General features: G+C 48.2%; 1 protein-coding gene across 1 annotated transcript; it reads right to left on the bottom strand.

Annotated features, from left to right (window-relative positions):
- Window positions 1-990: 990 nt before the first annotated feature.
- On the bottom strand, window positions 991-15,737 carry Apobec2 (apolipoprotein B mRNA editing enzyme catalytic subunit 2). The gene is made up of 4 exons (XM_021149965.3): window positions 15,557-15,737; window positions 14,535-14,672; window positions 4,677-5,241; window positions 991-1,381 (listed from the first exon to the last, which is right to left on the bottom strand). Exons 1-3 carry the CDS (start codon window positions 15,703-15,705, stop codon window positions 4,698-4,700), a joined length of 831 nt encoding a protein of 276 aa, XP_021005624.2. The 5' UTR covers window positions 15,706-15,737; the 3' UTR covers window positions 991-1,381; window positions 4,677-4,697.
- Window positions 15,738-16,880: the final 1,143 nt, after the last annotated feature.

The following is a 16,880-nucleotide window of genomic DNA, read 5'->3' as shown; positions in this document are numbered from 1 at the left end:
GCTTTGCTTTTAAGGGGATTATAGTTAATAGTTAATTTTTGTCAGGGAGCCTGGTTGGCTGTCAGTGACATTCTGGACCTTGGTGGGAATGGTATTAAGTGCCTTTGGGTCAAATTCCAGCGACTTATCTATCACACATGAAGCCTGAGGAAAGGGGAGTTGGCTTGATAACAGACACCACTTCCTCAGAAACCCAGTTAGATTCTGGCTGATACCCCAGCACTCAGACATGCAGTGCGGTTTCACTTCTGCAGAGGACTCAGACCCTTGAGAAGTGACCCCTGCTGCCTCCTGTCATCATTTCCAAGAGTCTCACGGTGTGTCGGAACATTTAGCTGTTACTTTTGACCCCCTCTTTAGGGAAAAGAAAGTTGCTTATTGCTTGGCTGTTGAGATGTGGATATCTCGTCAAATTCCACGAGCCTTGTGTTCCCCCACCATCTTATCTTCACGGGACAGGAAAAGCTCTCCTTTACAAACACTCCGAGGAACACATTCTTTTCTTTCTTTCACTGTTCGGTAGTGCTGGGGATGGATGAGAGAAAGCCTTGCATATTCAACCCAGAATGCTCTGCTGCCTCACAACCTTCTCCCTTATGTGAATCCGTCTCCTGGTTGCCACTGGGTATAGTAGGCTGGCTGGCCCACAGACCTCCAGGGGTTCTCCAGCCTTCATGTTGTGCTAAGAGGACAGACTGATGCTTCTACATCCTGCTGCACGAGAGTTCTGGGGATCTGAAGCCTGGTTCTCATGCTTGCAGCAAGAGTTTTACACACTGAGCCATTGCCAGCTCCCCAGCCCTCTGGAGGGTGGGGGTGGGGGGGGTGATATTTTCAGGTCAGGACCATGGTGAGAAGTCAGCCTGAGAGAGTGAGTTCTTCACTGTCAAGACTTGGTTCTTAGCTGGCAGTATCCCTGCACCTAGGTACCCACTCACTGTCCATGGGAACTTCCCAACATCCCACTTTCTTAAGAGAACAGGCCACAAAAACCACTTATTTCCTTTATTGATGTTGCTATTTTGTCTTTTTTAAAAAGTCAGCCCAATTCAGAACACTTTTCTAGCTGTATTTCAAAGGTCTGTACCTTGACTGAGGATCTTTGTCTCAGGCAGCACCCCTGGAGAGGCAATAAGACCCTCCACCCCCAGGTACCTGCTGCCCACATCACAGTTGCTTTTCTTGTCTTCATTTTCCTTCTTCTGATAGCCCTATTACAAAAGGCATGGTTGAATGAATGACGTCCCGAGGTATGTTTTGAGTTCTCTTGAGAGAGGGTCTTGTCCAGTGCAACTGGTTTGTGTCAGATGTCCAACTCCAAGTAGAATTAGAAAGCCTGGATGGCATCCGGGTCATTGCTCTGAGTGGCAGCAGGTAGAACCTACAAGGGAACCAACATGTTACTGAGAGCCTTGCTAACCCCGTCTGAAGTAACTAAAGCCTCTCTGTGCCTTCCCTAAACGACCCTCCCGTGGTTCCTGGCTGAGGTGCTGTTGGGACTGTCTCCTGCATTGCTTTGGTGTGGTTTACCACAGCCCCAGAGATCCGTTTGGATTCTGTTCTCTTAAACACACAGTACAGCAAATACTCTGCAGTGTAGCTTTGTGTGGCCCAGAACTACACAGAGCAGGCTAGCCTTGAACTCAGATCTGTCTATCTCTGCTTCCCCCGGGCTAGTCTGCTAGTCTTTCTTAAAGCAAAGATAAAAAGAGATAGACAAATTGTATTTTAAAAGTGCTTGCTATTTAGTGAACTTTAAGAAGGGCTGGCTATTCTTTAGGGGCATTTGGACTCTGTCATGATTTTTGGCTTACATTGGATCTTCCCTCGGGAACTTTAGAAGACCCACAGATATGCCAAAGGAAGTGTGCTGATGGGTTCAAGAATTCTGGTTGTATCTGTATACCCAAGAAGGAGTTAAATTCTTCTTTAAAATCACACTTATTTATGTGTATAGGGGGTAGTGTGCGGGTTTGGAGGTTGAAGTATAACTTTGGGGGTCAGTCCTCTCTTTCCACTATGTGGGTTCCATAGATGAAACTCAGGTCTTTAGGATCGGTGGTAAGCACCTGTGCTAGGTGGTCCCCTGGCCCAAAGTGTTCTATTTTACAATAAGCTGACTTAGACATGTCTTCCCCTCATATTGCATCACTTACTGAGCATCAGTTAAAACTCCCAGTGGTCCCAAATTTAAAACTTTATTCGTCATTGAAATTCACAATTTTAATGAAAAAAAAACAAAACAAAACCCTGAAGACTTGCTAATTTGGTAGCTGGCAGAAGTGGCCTGTAAAAGTCTTCAAAGGGGCTGGAGAGAGAACACAGTCAGTTAAAGAGCGAAGCCTGACACCTGAGTTCCATTCGCAGAACTCGCACGGTGGACACAGAGACTCAGCTCTGATAAGTTGTCCTCTGACCTCTATGTGTGTGCTTTGGCGTGTGCCCCTCCAACACACAAGTAAAAAAATAAATATAATCTCATTAAAAGTGTGGACTTTTTGTAGGGGAGGTTTGTGTTTGTTTGTTTGAGATAGGGTATGTAGCCCAGGCTGGCCTATGAACTCTTGCGTTCTCTTCAGCTCACCTCTTGGCGCTGGGAGCTTGTAGTCTGTTATTATCAGAGCTAGAAATTGAATCCAGTATGTATACCTTCTAGACCAGCATTTCACAACCCCAGCACACATCTTTGAGTTTTGTAAACATTCTACCACTGAACTACACCCACAGGTTAGCCTGAGACTTGGTATAACCCAAGATAGCCTCTGACTGGCAATCCTCCTGCCTCTCTGCCTCTGGAGGGCTGGGATTATAGGCACCCAGCACCAAATCCCTCTCCCCCATGAAGACTGCAAAAGAAAACACCTCAGGGGGAAATTAAGTCAGCAGCCACCATTCTGGTGAGTCTTATGCTGGCTAGGGGTGCTTACGCTAACAAAAGTCTTTGAGGAATTTTAAAAGCAAGTTCTGTATTTTCAGGGATTATCCTTAAATCTCTCCTTACTGCTGTCACGACCCAGTGTCCTGTGTTACTTTATGGCGTGAACCTACCTACATCAAGTCTCTCCTCTGTCCTTTTGCTAAGACTAGGCTGTGTGTGTGTCTGCTTGGCTAGCAAGATGCTCAGCCTGAGGACATCTGGGCACCCCGTGTGTATGCCTAATAGCAAACACCTGCCAACATGCAGGTCCGGAACATCAGATTTCCAGAACGTGTCTGCGAAGCTGCATCTTCTCTTAAGGGTATTGGAAGTGAGAAACATCAGACATAAATTGGATGATCTTCATGGATGCATGCTGCGTCCATGTTTTATGAATACAGGAGTCGTTCCAAAATTAAACTCAGGAGTGCAGTGAGGAGCCTTCGCCATCACTGGGAGATTTTGATCAGTTATTGTGGCCTTGGAAAAGGGTTCAGTCACAGCAGTTCTATGGGAGCAAACTAGATCAGACCAAATTCAAAAGATAGTGAGGGATCTTTTACCCTCTTTCCCGAGGATAATTGGCCTGTTTCTGTGAGAGTCTAATTTACCCACAGCAAGAGGCCAAATTGGCCTTAATTGTGTCCTAATTATTTGCCTAAACAGCTCATCTTTATTTCCAGTTCTCCCATCACCTCTTGACATCTGTAGACTACTTCTAAGCTGCTGTTTTTAGTTACCAACACCTTAACCCTTTAGACACTGATATAAAGTAGCTCACTACTCTCACCTGATGGAGTTTGACTCCACGAGTTAGTTCTCATGGCGATTCCCAATAAGAAGGCCCTAGCCCTATGCATCCACATTAACAATCACTGAGTCACTCAAAGAAAGACTCTCTGAAAGCAAGAGAGCAGATCTGGTTCAAATTGAAAGTAGAATAGAAGGCTGGAGGATGGATCAGTGCTTAAGAGCACTGGTATATCTCTTCCCAACGACCCAGGTTTGATTCTCAGCACCAGATGTCTTACAAGTGCCTGTAACTCCAGTTCTAGGGGGAATCTAATGCCCTCCACTGGCCTCTTGGGTACAAGGCATGCATGTGGTACACAAAAATACATGCAAGCAAAACACCCACAATATAATTTTCAAAATAAAAAATGGAAAAAAAAGATGAAAAGAAAAATTCCCCTCAAGAATGAAAACCCTGTATTACAGAAGAACAGAGGTGGTGGCTTTGGAACTGGGATCTAGAAAGCATCCAACAATAAAGGGCTTGGAGTCTCTGGCGTTCGGGCAGGCCTAAGCCACCGTGTGGGTGTTAAGAATCAACCCGGGTCCTCTGCGAGAATAACCAGTGTTCTTAACCCTTTCAGCATCTGTCTAGCCCTTTAGATTTGTGTACATCTGTGTGTGGATATGAGCAAGTGCATTCTAGTGTCCGGAATCCAGAAGTGTTAGGTCCCCTGGAGCTAGAGTCAACAGGCAGTTGTGAGCCCGCTCAGTGTGGGTGCTCAGAACCAAACTTTAGAGCAGCCAGTGCTTTTAATAGTTGAACCATCTCCAACTCCAAGACTTGGATTTAGGTAGAGGGATTCAGAGGAAAGGGGAAGTGAAGCAGTGTTCTAGAATGTCTCTACAACCAAGTCATACAAAGGCAGCCCGTGAGAACTGCGTTTCTTCCTACCTGACCTCAAAGTCTTGCTACTCAAGTGAACAGTGAATACGGAGACAGTGCCAGGGCATTGGGAAAACTCACTGGAAGGCTGAGCTCTGTTGCCTACTTCAGGATGTCTGCCAACTTCTCCTCATAGTATAGGAAGTTTTCCTGAATGTCCTCCCAGGGCTCAAAGGCCTTGGATTCACCCTCTTCTTGCTCCACAAAATTCTTCCAGATGTACTCGAAGTCCTGGGGTTTCATGATGCGAAGTTTGCAGCCGGCCTCCTTCAGCTTTTTCAGAGCGGCCTGGACCTCTGGCTCCTCCCACATGAAGAGCCGGCTCACCAGGATGAGCAGACGCAGGTTCTTGGTCTTGCTGAGGGTTTTGAGAATCCGGTCAGCGCAGGCTGCACAGGGGCTGGAGGACACATACCAGGTGACATTGTACTTGAGGGCCGGGTCGAAAGCTGGCAGGATGGTGTTAAAGAAAGCCTCCTCAGCGTGGGCACCTGCGTGTTCATCCTCCAGGTAGCCCTGCGTCGCCTGCGCTTGGCCGCCTTTACTCTGTGCTTCGACCACATAGCAGAGAAAGGTCTTATTCCGCCCGGAACTGTATTCCACGTTCCGGAACTGAAACTTGAAGAAGTTGACTGGTAGCCGCACCCTGTAGGTCAAGGGGACATGGCAGGGAAGAAGGGAATGGTGAGTCTTTTGTTCCTAGGACCTAGAGCCGGCAGATCTCCAAGACCCAGTCATTCTTGCTGAAAATGAGCCGTGTCTATGCTATCCCAGAGGTTATGAGGGCTTGCTACTCTTCTACAGGACTTGAGTTTGGTTCCCTGTACCCATATTCAGCAACTCACAACTACCTGTAATTCTAGTTCCAAGAGCTGACACACTCTTCTGGCTTCCCAGAAGAGTCACCTGTACACATTCAGTGACATCAGTATAAAAATATCCACTCCTTGAAAACAATATGGTCTTTTTTTTTTCTGGTGTCCTGAAACGAACTATATAGACAAGGTTGGCCTCGAACTCACAGAGGTCCATCTGCATTTACCTCTGAGTGCTGGGAGTAAAGGCATGAGCCACCAAACTTGTAGCAGATGTAAATCTCTTGCATGGAGCTCACTGGGAGGGACAGAGATAATCTGGATTTGCGTTTGTATTCTGATTACCCCACTAGGAAGTGGCCCCAATGTGCCCACCTTTGACCTAGTTTCCCTCCCTCTCTAATTTCTTTCTCTCAACAGGGTGCAGTTAGCCCAAGTGGCTGGGACTCCAGCTCATCTTGCTGTTTGTGGTAATGAGGCAGTAGGCTGTGAAATTTCTCGTGATGGAGCAAGACAAAGATTTTACAGAACGCCCCACACTGTCCTTTCTCATTGAAGCATACATAGACTGTGTTTTGGTCATGGAATGGCCTACATCATGTAATCACGTGTTCTCCTATTGGCTGCTTCTCAATGAAAAGGGGTTTCTCATGATCAGGGGCTAAGAACTATCTGTAAGACGAGTCTACCCAAGGGTACACACAGGTTAATTAAGCTTGAGTCATTTCAGTCTTGAAAGACTTGGCCCTTGGCCTCCACGTGACTGTCATCTAGCGGCTAGAACCTAGTTAGACTGCCAAGATGTAAATAAATGGTCAAGAACGCTAGAACATTGCAGGAGTGGGCAGAGAGAACCTCTGCAGTGTGAGGGTTAGTCTGTCAACCTGACCAGATTTAGAATCATCCGGAGACACAGGTCTGGGCATGTCTGTGAGGGTGTTTCCAGGGGTGTTTACCTGAGAAGGGAAGAACTATCCTGAATTTTAGGGGCCCTGGCATGGGCTCGCGTCTCAGGCTGATAGAAAGGGGATACAAAGAGAAAGTGAGCCAACCAGCATCCCCTGCTTCCAGCTTCCTTGCTATGGATGCCATGTGACCGGTCACCTCACTTATGCCTTCCAGGCTCTGACAGGTTAGATCGCCTCAGTCTGTGAGCCCAGAGAAACTGTTCTTCCATTGTATTTGGTTACAGCCATGAGGGCAAGCTTCGGAAAATGTATGGAAGCTCTTGCAGGTTGCGTCTTGGTTCATGAGGTCGTACAAAATGGTTTCACGTTCCTGAAGAAAAGTGCACTGCAGGTAACCTCCAGGGAAGATCACAGTGGTGACACCGGCATAGGCTGAGGTGGATCTAAAGAGCCCACTAGATGTCTTAGGACAGTGGACTCGGTAAGAGGAAGATTTAAGAGGGGAGTTATATCAGGCAATAAATAGGGAAGGAGTAGCATTTTAAAGAACAGCATGCCATTAATAAAAGGAGAGAAGGCATCAGAGTTGATGGTTATATTTATTCTTGGGGAGGAGGCACCTGTGCCACGTCATGTGTGAGGAAATCAGAGGACAGCTTGTGGGAGAATTTGGGACTGGGGTAATGAGGCCAGACAGCCAGCGCCTTTACCTGGAGCTGAGGCAGCTTTGTGGCTCTCAAAGATTGTTCTTGCTTTCCTCACTTGGGAGTGTTTTCCTAAAGTTCAGACCTGTATGCATTGGGGGGGGGGGGGTGGTGGCGGCAATGAAAATGAGATTTTTTTTCAAAATCAGGGGTGGAAAGGTGCTAAACTAATTATTAATTAATAAATCCTGATGACGGTGTTGCTGCCCGACTCAGTGGTTTATGTTCTCAAATGAAACACACACACACACACACACACACGCACACACACGCACACACGCACACACACGCACACACACACACCCTTGTATTTTAATATGCCTTATGCAGCACAATAGCTGGGCAGCTGCCTAGCCTCTACACTGCTAGAATCTACCTCCCGTCAATAATTCTGAGTTACCACCTTGGACTCTCCGGACCCATTTATCCAGCCCTCTGAGCCCCACTTTCTTGACCCAGCAAGCTCTCTTTGCTTCTCCACCCCTACTAGCTGTTGGCATCTTTATTTACCAATCAGAACCAACTGAGGGCAGGTTCCCAGAAGGTACGTGCAGACCCTCTTGTGCAAACAGTTTCAGGGGAACGTAACTAGCATTTGTAACACACGCAGCTACAGAAAGGAGAAATGCCTGCCAGAGGGGTTACTTACCTTGCTATAACTAGTCTCTAGGCTGCGGTGTGGCTCCCTGAGAGTGTTTGCCCAGCATGCAAGATCCCCAGTGCTACAGAATCAACGGGAAATCTCTGCACCTGCTGCTGAACATGGCCTGGGACACCACTAACTCACTTGGTGCTTGTTTTGGCTGCTTCTCTCCCTGGGAAGGATGCCAGGGTTGTAGGGGAGCCCCTAGACCTTGGCTGCTTAAGGAGAAGCAGAAGGAGATTGTTAGACCCCAGGAAGCGTCACCCCCCTCCCAGAATTTATCCTCTCCTTGCTGAATGTTCTCCACTCATGTCCCCACGTCCCCTGCTGTCCAGGTAAAGTTTCCAACATGAAGATGGCTCTGTCTGAGGACCCAGCCCCAGGACTCTTTCAGGGCTATAGTTAGCTCTTAAGCCCCTCCATCCCTGGCTGAAAGAGTTTATTGTTTACTTCACACTGCATCAGGAGCAATCACCCGATGTCACAGTTCCTCCTCTGAACTGGAAGAATACTCCCAGTTGCATAGCTCCACTCACCCACCAGGCCACCCTCCAGCTCTGTCTGTTCCCCTTACTTCCTGAAACATTTCTCTTCCCAGGGACACAGAGCTGAATATATATATATATATATATATATATATATATATATAAAATCAAAACTTTTTCTTTTGGTATTTAAAGACTTTTGCAATATTCTTCCCTTCCCTTCCCCACGGCCACCCAGAGCTACCCCTGTGCAGGACCCTGAGGGAGGGAGGAGTTGGGAGTTTTATGTCTACCTTGTGGGCCTGGGACTTTTACAGCAGGTGCCGCCTCCCCGTGTGGTACTTCGGGGGTTTTTCCTGGCGCTCTTCCCCTCCCCCAGATGTCCAAAGCACTGTTCCAACTTTGTTCACTGTAACCTCACTAAAAGCAAGAATTTGGCTCAGCCAACAGGAGCAAGCTAGCTCAGTGGATGAGAACTGAGCCCCTCCTTCATAAACTCTGACATTTGCCCCCGTCCTCCTCTTCCCCAAGCATGAAGAGAGAACCCAGAAACCCTAAACCCATGGGAGGGGAAGAAAGGTCACCTCACTATAAATATCCACATCTGAACCAGTCCTGCCAGCAGCCCAGGGCCGGCCTGCCCCTCACAGGGCCTCTGCGCTAGCTCCTTCCAGGAGGACCTGTGGCCTCCACTTTCCTTTGGCTTGGCGAAAGCCTGAGATTGCTTAGCTCCTTTGGTTCCTCACTAAGGCTTTTTGGTCAGAAGGAGAATAAAGGTCACATGAGGTTCATTGGGTCTCCCGTGGACTACCTCAATCAGGAAAGGGCAGGTCACATGGGTACCTCAGGCAACTGGGGAAACACGGGATGTGCCAGGACTACTTAGCCCCTTAGGGGAAGAAAGGAAGCAGAGGCGTCTGCCTAATTTCTCCACTCTCAACCCGTTTCCTAAGAACACAGTGTCCCTAGGCATCACTCTCCACCTCAGTAGATTTCCCCACTAAAGAAGCAGTGGGCATTTGTGTCTCTGTGTAATTGTGTACATGTGCGCATGTGTGTTGGGGGCGGGGGTGGGGGAGGGTAGAGTGACACTCGGCTGGAAGTCTTGTTTCTCTGTATTTAGTCACTCGTTCAGAGTAGACCTGGGGTGTGGTGCCAGTTCTTGCTTTTAGGCACCGCTTGCAATGGGGCATTGAATGGAACAAACCAGAATCCTAATATCTAGCCAAACAAACAAACAAACAAACAAACAAAAAAGTCAGCCGAATAAGGGGGACCTAATATGGGCATATGTGGTATGCATTTTTTTCCCCTAAGGTGTAAACGTTAAAACATTTGTGTTAGCTGGGCGTGGTGGTGCACGCCTTTAATCCCAGCACTTGGGAGGCAGAGGCAGATGGATTTCTGAGTTTGAGGACAGCCTGGTCTACAGAGTGAGTTCCAGGATAGCCAGGGCTATACAGAGAAACCCTGTCTCGAAAAACCAAAAAAAAAAAAAAAAAAAAAAACCAAACAAAGAAACAAAAAAAAAAAAATATGTTTCCTAAGCACAAATATACAGTGAGAGGAAGTAGACTAGGAGTCCCCAGAATCTAGCTGGTCAGAGATGAGATTTTTTTTGCTACAAAAGTAACCCTGGAGTGGAAAGTCTGTTCAGGACTGAAGACCAGATACTGATATGTCTCAGGTTATCCTCAACAGACCCGTGTGCAACGTGTGTGTTACAGGAAGAGTTGCGGCTCTCAGTAACCGCCTTTCTCAGGCCTGCTCAATATGGGATGCTGCTCGGGGAGAGGAGTGCAGAGCGAAGCAGAAGGGTCTAGAACTAAGGAAAGGATGCTAGATTTGCTACATGAAGTTCTCTGCCTGAGTCAAGCAGGAAGTCTGTGCGTTCTCTGTGGGAGACACTCTTTCCACACTGTTGATCACCCTGAAGGCCAGGGTGGCAGTTGGTGGGCTATTTCCTGGTTCTAGTAACACACTCCCCAGCACGTCCAGAGACCAGGGTGGGGAAATGTGACACTAATAGGGCATGGGTGTTATAGCCGATGACTTTAACCCAGCACTTGGGGGTTGGGGGTGGGAGCAGAGATGGGTGGATCTCTGTGAACTGGAAGGCAGCCTGGTCTACTCAATTAGTTCCAGGATAACCAGAGCTATATAGTGAGACCCTGTCTCAAAAAAAGCTAAAGCTCAGTGGCTAAAGTGCAAGAGTCAGGACCCAACTTTGAGTCCTCAGAACCTAAGTAAAGAGTCAGATGTGGGAGTGCCTTTGTCTGTAATCTGGGTATTTCTACGGCAATGTGGAAAGCAGAAACAGAATATTCCCTGGCAGCTCACGGGCCATCGATCAGACACAGTGGAAAAAAAACCAAAAGGCCCTGCCTCAAACAGGTGAAAGATGGGGATAGACCCTCAAGGGGGTTCTCCTCTGACCTCCACATGTATGTACATCACGGTGTGCATGCTCCCACACTCGCACAAATGGGTGCACACAAACGTGCGCGCGCGCGCGTGCACACACACACACACACACACAACTGATGTTGAAGGCTCACTGCATAGACACACATATGAGCAAAACATCCGTTTAGATACAGTAAAATAAGTAAGTGTAGAAGAATAAGATGTGGTTAAAAGAAAACCACATTTCTGCCATTTATCCTCAGTCTGCAGGAAACCCTGTGGCAGCAGGCCGTGCTTTCTATAGAAACATACTCGATGCCACACTTACAAGGATGGTGTTGGGTAGGGCCAGGGTCACTCATGGCAGAGATGGAAAGATGGGGATCATGCTGCCCTCAAGCATCCCTGAGCTTGCTGCAAGGGCATGCCTGGAAAATTCTGTCTGTGCTGAGAACTGCAAGTCTCTCTGTGTTCTGATCGTCTCTGTGTCAGCATCCCTCTCTCTGGTTCGCTTCCCATCACAGTGGCTTGCAGAGAGCCTAACACACAGAAGTGCTCATTCATTAGGTCCATTCATTTGCCCTACCAGTATTTATTGAGTACCAGTTGAGAGCTAGAGATACAGTGATGCAGGAGAGTCCTTGTTCTCGTGTAGGAGAGCTATTCTCACGAAAACAAGCAGTAAACGTGCAATTCATAGGTGGCTAATAGTTGTGACTATAAAAGCCCTCTTTATGGTTTGCTTAGGGGTAGTACTTACGCTTTGTAGTCATAAAGTCCTGGAATTCATGCCCTATGACTCTGGCTAACCTTGAGCAAAGTCCCCGTCCCTCTGAGGTGTATTTCTATATGCAAATGAGTGAGTAATCCAATCACTGAGACTTTGAACGATGGTAGATGCTTAATAATGGATAATATCTTTTCTACGTCTCAGGTCGCATCTTTCAAAAAGCCATCCTAAGTTTAACCAAACCACAGAAAGAGAAACTTCTGGAACTGAGAGAAATAATACTCAGCTCTTTGAGGAAAAGAAAAAAATTCCCTAAGCTGTAACATGATTTTTTTTTTTTATATCACAACCACCACCATCACCATCACCATCACCATCACCATCATCATCATCATCATCGTGCATATGTACATTTGTTGCACATGCTGTGTGGTGTAGACACCAGTCTGTGCATGTCATGCCACCTGAGTGGAAGCCAGAGGACGATTTTGTGAAGTCAGTTCTCCCCTTCCACCTTTGTGTGGGTTCCGGGAATCGAACTCAGGTTGCCGGGCTTGCAGGCCAAGCACCTTTACCTGTTGAGCCATTTTGCAAGCCCAACATTTGCTGATTTCTCTCGTGTAAATCCTGCACTGTGAAGACTTCAGGGCTATCAGTGGAAATCCCTGGATACAGGCCAGGGAAGAGGTGGGCAAGAGTCTCCTCTCTAGATGGGAGGAACTGCCTTCATCACACACTGTGGTTTGAGACCCTTTCCAGAATCTTCTACCATCTTTCTTTGTTCTTATGCTCAGGACTGCTTTCTGTCTGTCTATCTGTCCATCTGAAGTACCCCATGTAAACAATCACAACAGACAAGTCTCTCTCATTCCTCTATAAACCCTCCTCTCCCCAATCTGTTCCCTGCAAAGCACCCCCCCCCACTCTTCTACTGGTTTCAGCCCAAATCTAAGGAGCATATTAGACTGGTTCCCTGTGGAGTCTAGACTAGGAAGGGAGCAGCTTCGCTGGCCGTTTGGAAAGGAAGGAAAGGCGAGCCATCTTTGCTGGCCCTGCAAAGGCACAGCCACACCTCTGGGCTATTTTAAGTAACTGTTTATCCAGAGAGGCCCAAGAGACAGATCACCACAGCTGCTGCCGGTGTCCAGGAAACACTCAGAGTCCCGCCTCCATCCAGAAGTGCTCTCAGAGATCTCAGAATGGTACCCCTCTGTGTCCCTTTCCCTGAGCCATGAGTCATAGAAAACCTCTAACTCTCATTACCGTGGGAGACCTGTGGGTCAGACACTTGGCTAGGAGTCCTAAGACCTACAACTTCCTGGTTCTGTGGTCTTAGGTATATTGTTTAGTTTCCCTGAATCTGCTTCTCCTCCCCTCTCCCCTCTCCCCTCTCCCCTCTCCCCTCTCCCCTCTCCCCTCTCCCCTCTCCCCTCTCTCCTCTCCCCTCTCCCCTCTCCCCTCTCCCTTCTCCCCTCTCCCCTCTCCCCTCTCCCCTCTCCCCTCTCCCCTCTCCCCTCTCCCCTCTCCCCTCTTCCTTCTCTCTTCTCCCCTCTTCCTTCTCTCCCCTTTTCCTTCTCCCTTCTCCCCTCTCCCCTCTCCCCTTCTCCCCTCTTCCTTCTCCCTTCTCCCCTCTTCCCTCTCTCCTCTCCCCTCTCCTCTCTCCCCCCTCCTCTCTCTCTCTCTCTCTCTCTCTCTCTCTCTCTCTCTCTCTCTCTCTCTCTCTTTCTCTCTGCATTACCTGAGGATGAATAAGCATATTCCCTTCACTATGTGTTGTGAAGCCTTAGACAAATGCCAGTTACTTCAGAGAACCTTTAGGCTCCATTTCCCTGGGACCCTAATACATCTTCACTTAAAAAAAAAAACAGTTTAATTTTATTGTTGACCCACCTTGCCCTGTACCTGGGAGATGGAAGGTATGTGTGTAACCCAGGACAGCATGGTCCAGGACGCTCGGGTGTCAGTAAAAGGATCCTCTTCCATAGGCGAGCCACTGGAATGGAGGACCCTGCTGGCCTATTTGCCCTAGGCTTCCCCTGTGTCTATATTAGTCTGTGCCCAGCTGCTTCCTTAATCCTAGGATGAGAGCAAGATGATCTGGGCGAGCAAGAGTGAATGGAAGTTCAATGCCTACTCACATCTCAGAAACCAAGCAACATTTTCCCCTGGGTTCTCTTAGAAGTCAGAAAATATCTGAGCAGGAAGGGACATTAAGAATCAAGTCGGGTAGCTTCCTCATGTTTGAAATAAGAAAGTAGAGTCCAGGCCTGGGGCAATACAGGTCAAGCATAAAACAGCAAGTCCAAACTGCTCCCCAGGGCTGCTCTTCCTCCTTCATGTCTTTGTTCCTCCTGAGACTTGGTGTGCCCCCACCCAGCCTTTGCGCACATTGCTGGAGACTGCTATGAAGGGAACCACAGTTCAGGGGGGAAACTTGGATTTAGTGGCATCTTCCTCTCTAGGAATAGAAAGAGATAAGGAGGAAGGCTACTTGCGTTCATTTCTGGGGGCGGCACAATCTGGACAAGAGGGTACCCTGTAGACTAATTTGAGCCCAGTGGCTATAAACTGTGCTTAAGCTCCGAGTATCTGCACCTTGGAGATGGCTTCTTGCTGGGGCCATCTTTAAATATGCCATTCTTATTGAACTTGTTGGGATTGGGCTATATGCACGGGCAGATGATGTCCGATACCCTGCAAGCCCGATTGCTGCCAGGGCCCCTTCTCCTTCTCCACAGCATCCATACCTCCACTCTTCCAGAAACTTCTCTCAGTATGGCACCCATTCTGCCTTTGCACATTTGCAGAGACTGCCATGAAGAAAATGTTATGTAGTTTCATTCTGTGGGTTCCATTTCTGAGGCACTCCTTCCACATCCTCCTGATTACAGACTCTAAGTTGTCACCTCAAAAAGCCAAGAGTATCTGGACCTGGTGTTAGCTGCTTTTAATCCCAGCAATGAAGAGGCAGAGGCAGGAGGAGGATCTCTGTGAGTTCAAGACCAGCCTGGTCTACATAGTGTGATCCAGGCCAGCCAGAGTTACATGGTAAAACACTGATTCTAATTAATTAATTAATTAATTAAAAAAGACAAGAGGCCTTTGCTGCCCAGAAGCCTCCTGCTAGCATGCTGGACACACAGCTCGTGGCTGACCTTGGGCTTCCCTATTCTTGTCCTAACCTTCCACAGCCAGCTCAGACCCCATCCTTTCCCAGGCAGGAGCCCCAGCCCCCACACAAGGCTTACCCAGTGACAATCTCGAAGGGTGGAAGATCGATCAGCTCCTTCAGCTTCTCAGGGTCTTCTAGGTTCTCCAAATCATCTCCATTCTGAGAGGCTGGCGCCGCAGCCTCAGCGGCCTCTTCCTTCTGAGCCATGGAGGAACTGTGGCCGAAAAGTGGAGAGGTTGTCAAGCCAGCCAAGGGCCTGGCGGCAGAGTCCCAAGCAGCTGTCAGCAGCTAAGCCTGGCTGGGGATGACAGAGAGAGGACCGGGTTTGATGCTCCCCACAACTCAGCTGCAGGTTTTATAAGCAGGGCCTCCCGCCCCACCTCTGGAGCTATCTCACTCATCTTTTTTTAATTGGATGACTGACAAGGTGACAGGGTGGGGGAATGGAAACTCTGGCCATGTGTATTCCCCCTATTTATCAGCAGGCAGACAGGAATCTGGCAGGTGGGGAGGGCTGGGCCAATTCTACCCCGTCTCTCCTCTCTCGTTTACCCCGACTCGACTGAGCTTTAGGGGAGAAGGAGTCTACCCCGACTCGACTGAGCTTTAGGGGAGAAGGCCTCTCGTTGTTTTAAACAGATAAGGCCTGTGATGAAGGAGGGACTTGTAGTGACCCCCCTCCCCCGCCCACGTTGGGGGTAACTCGGGTTTAGGAAAAGAGGGTCTTTGTGGGACATGAGTTAGAAACCAATGATTTGAGAGGAGAATGTCTGTTGCTACTCAGGGTCTGTATGTTATGTTTGTTGTGAGCCCGAGTGGGTGGGTGGATGGATGCGCATTTGCGCATGCGCACGAGCATATGCTCGCCCGTGTGTGTGTGTGTGTGTGTGTGTGTGTGTGTGTGTGTGTGTGTATCGGCCAGAAGACCTGATCAGGTGCCTTCCTCTGTCAATCTCCACCTATTTCTTTGAGGCAGGCTATCTCCTTAAACCTAATGCTTCACACTCCGAGTTAGACTTGAAGGCAGTAAACCCCCGGCCATCCTCAGGCCTCTGCCCTGCTCAGAGTCTTCGTCCCCTTCATCAGTCCTGTGCCTACCTGAGGGCGCATGCTGAGCAGATGCTCTGCTGGGAACGGTTCCAGGCACTGAGGTGCAGAACAGACCAAAGGAAGAAGCAAAGAAAAGCCCTGCTCTCCCGGAGCTTGCAGGGGTCAGCTGCTATATCGGCTAAGTAAAATAACTTCATGTGTTTTGGTAAGTGCTGGGGAGAACTGGCAAGGAAGCATCGGAAAAAGACAAAGAGTGAGAGTACATTTTGAAAAGATGTTTACTTTTTCTTTATTTCCTTGTTTGTTCTTGAGAAAGAGTCTCTCTGTCTTGACCAGGCTTGCCTATGAACCCACAAAGATCCACCTGCCTTTGCCTCTGCCTTCCAAGTGCTGGGATTAAAGGCATGTGCCACTACACCTGACCCTTATTTTTTATTTTCAGTTATTTGTTCGTGTGTAAGTCTCTGGGTGCATATATGCATATAAGTGCAGGTGCCTGCAGAGGCCAGAAGAGGGCGTCAGATACCTTGGTGGTGGAATGCAGGAAGTAATGAGCTGCCCCATGTGGGTACTGTATTCCAGTCATCCGCAAGAGTAAAGTGTGCTCATAACTCCTGAGCCATCTATCTCTTTAGTCCCAAGATTACATTTTGATAAGGAAGGACTTTGGAAAGAAACGGATCAGTCCAAAGGAGACAAAGGAAACATTCATCTGACTATCTAAAAGGAAAGTTCTCCGAGCAGACGTGGAGGGGGTGGGGGAAGAGGTAGGGGAAGGTGTGTACAGGAGAATTCTTAGGGGCGGGGACAGAGGCCCTGAGATTTACTGCTGTGCTCCAGGAAGCAGCAGGGACCGCTGAGTGATTGGATAGTCTTTGGAAGGGAAGCCAGAAGGAGAACAAGCTATGCAGATGCTGGGATATAAGTCTCACTTCTGGTTCAGTGTAGTGAGGCAGAGTGTAATCCCAGCATCTGAGAAGAGGCAGAAAAACCAGGTGTTCAAAGCCAGCATTAACTATGTACTGAGGATGAGGCTATTCTGGGCTGTAAGAGACCCTTCTACAAGCTATATTATATTATATTATATTATATTATATTATACTATACTATACTATACTATACTATACTATACTATACTATACTGGGGAACCCATTAGAAGACCAATCAAGCCAGCTCAAGAAGGAGTTGAAGTGGGATGACATTGTAGGACAGTGGGCAGTGTGTAGCTCACGTGATGAATACTTAGCAGGCCCCCCCCTCTACGTTCCTATACTTGGTGGTACGGGTGCTCTAGACACCTCAGGGAAATGTAAAAGTAGCCAAGACCACCTGCTGGCTGCAATGTTAAATCTCAGTTGCAGGTAGAAAGGC

Source organism: Mus caroli, unplaced genomic scaffold (genome assembly GCF_978045245.1).
Source record: "Mus caroli unplaced genomic scaffold, Mus_caroli_1 scaffold_18, whole genome shotgun sequence".
NCBI classification, from domain to species: domain Eukaryota; kingdom Metazoa; phylum Chordata; class Mammalia; order Rodentia; family Muridae; genus Mus; species Mus caroli.
This window is presented reverse-complemented; position numbering and strand designations above follow the sequence as displayed.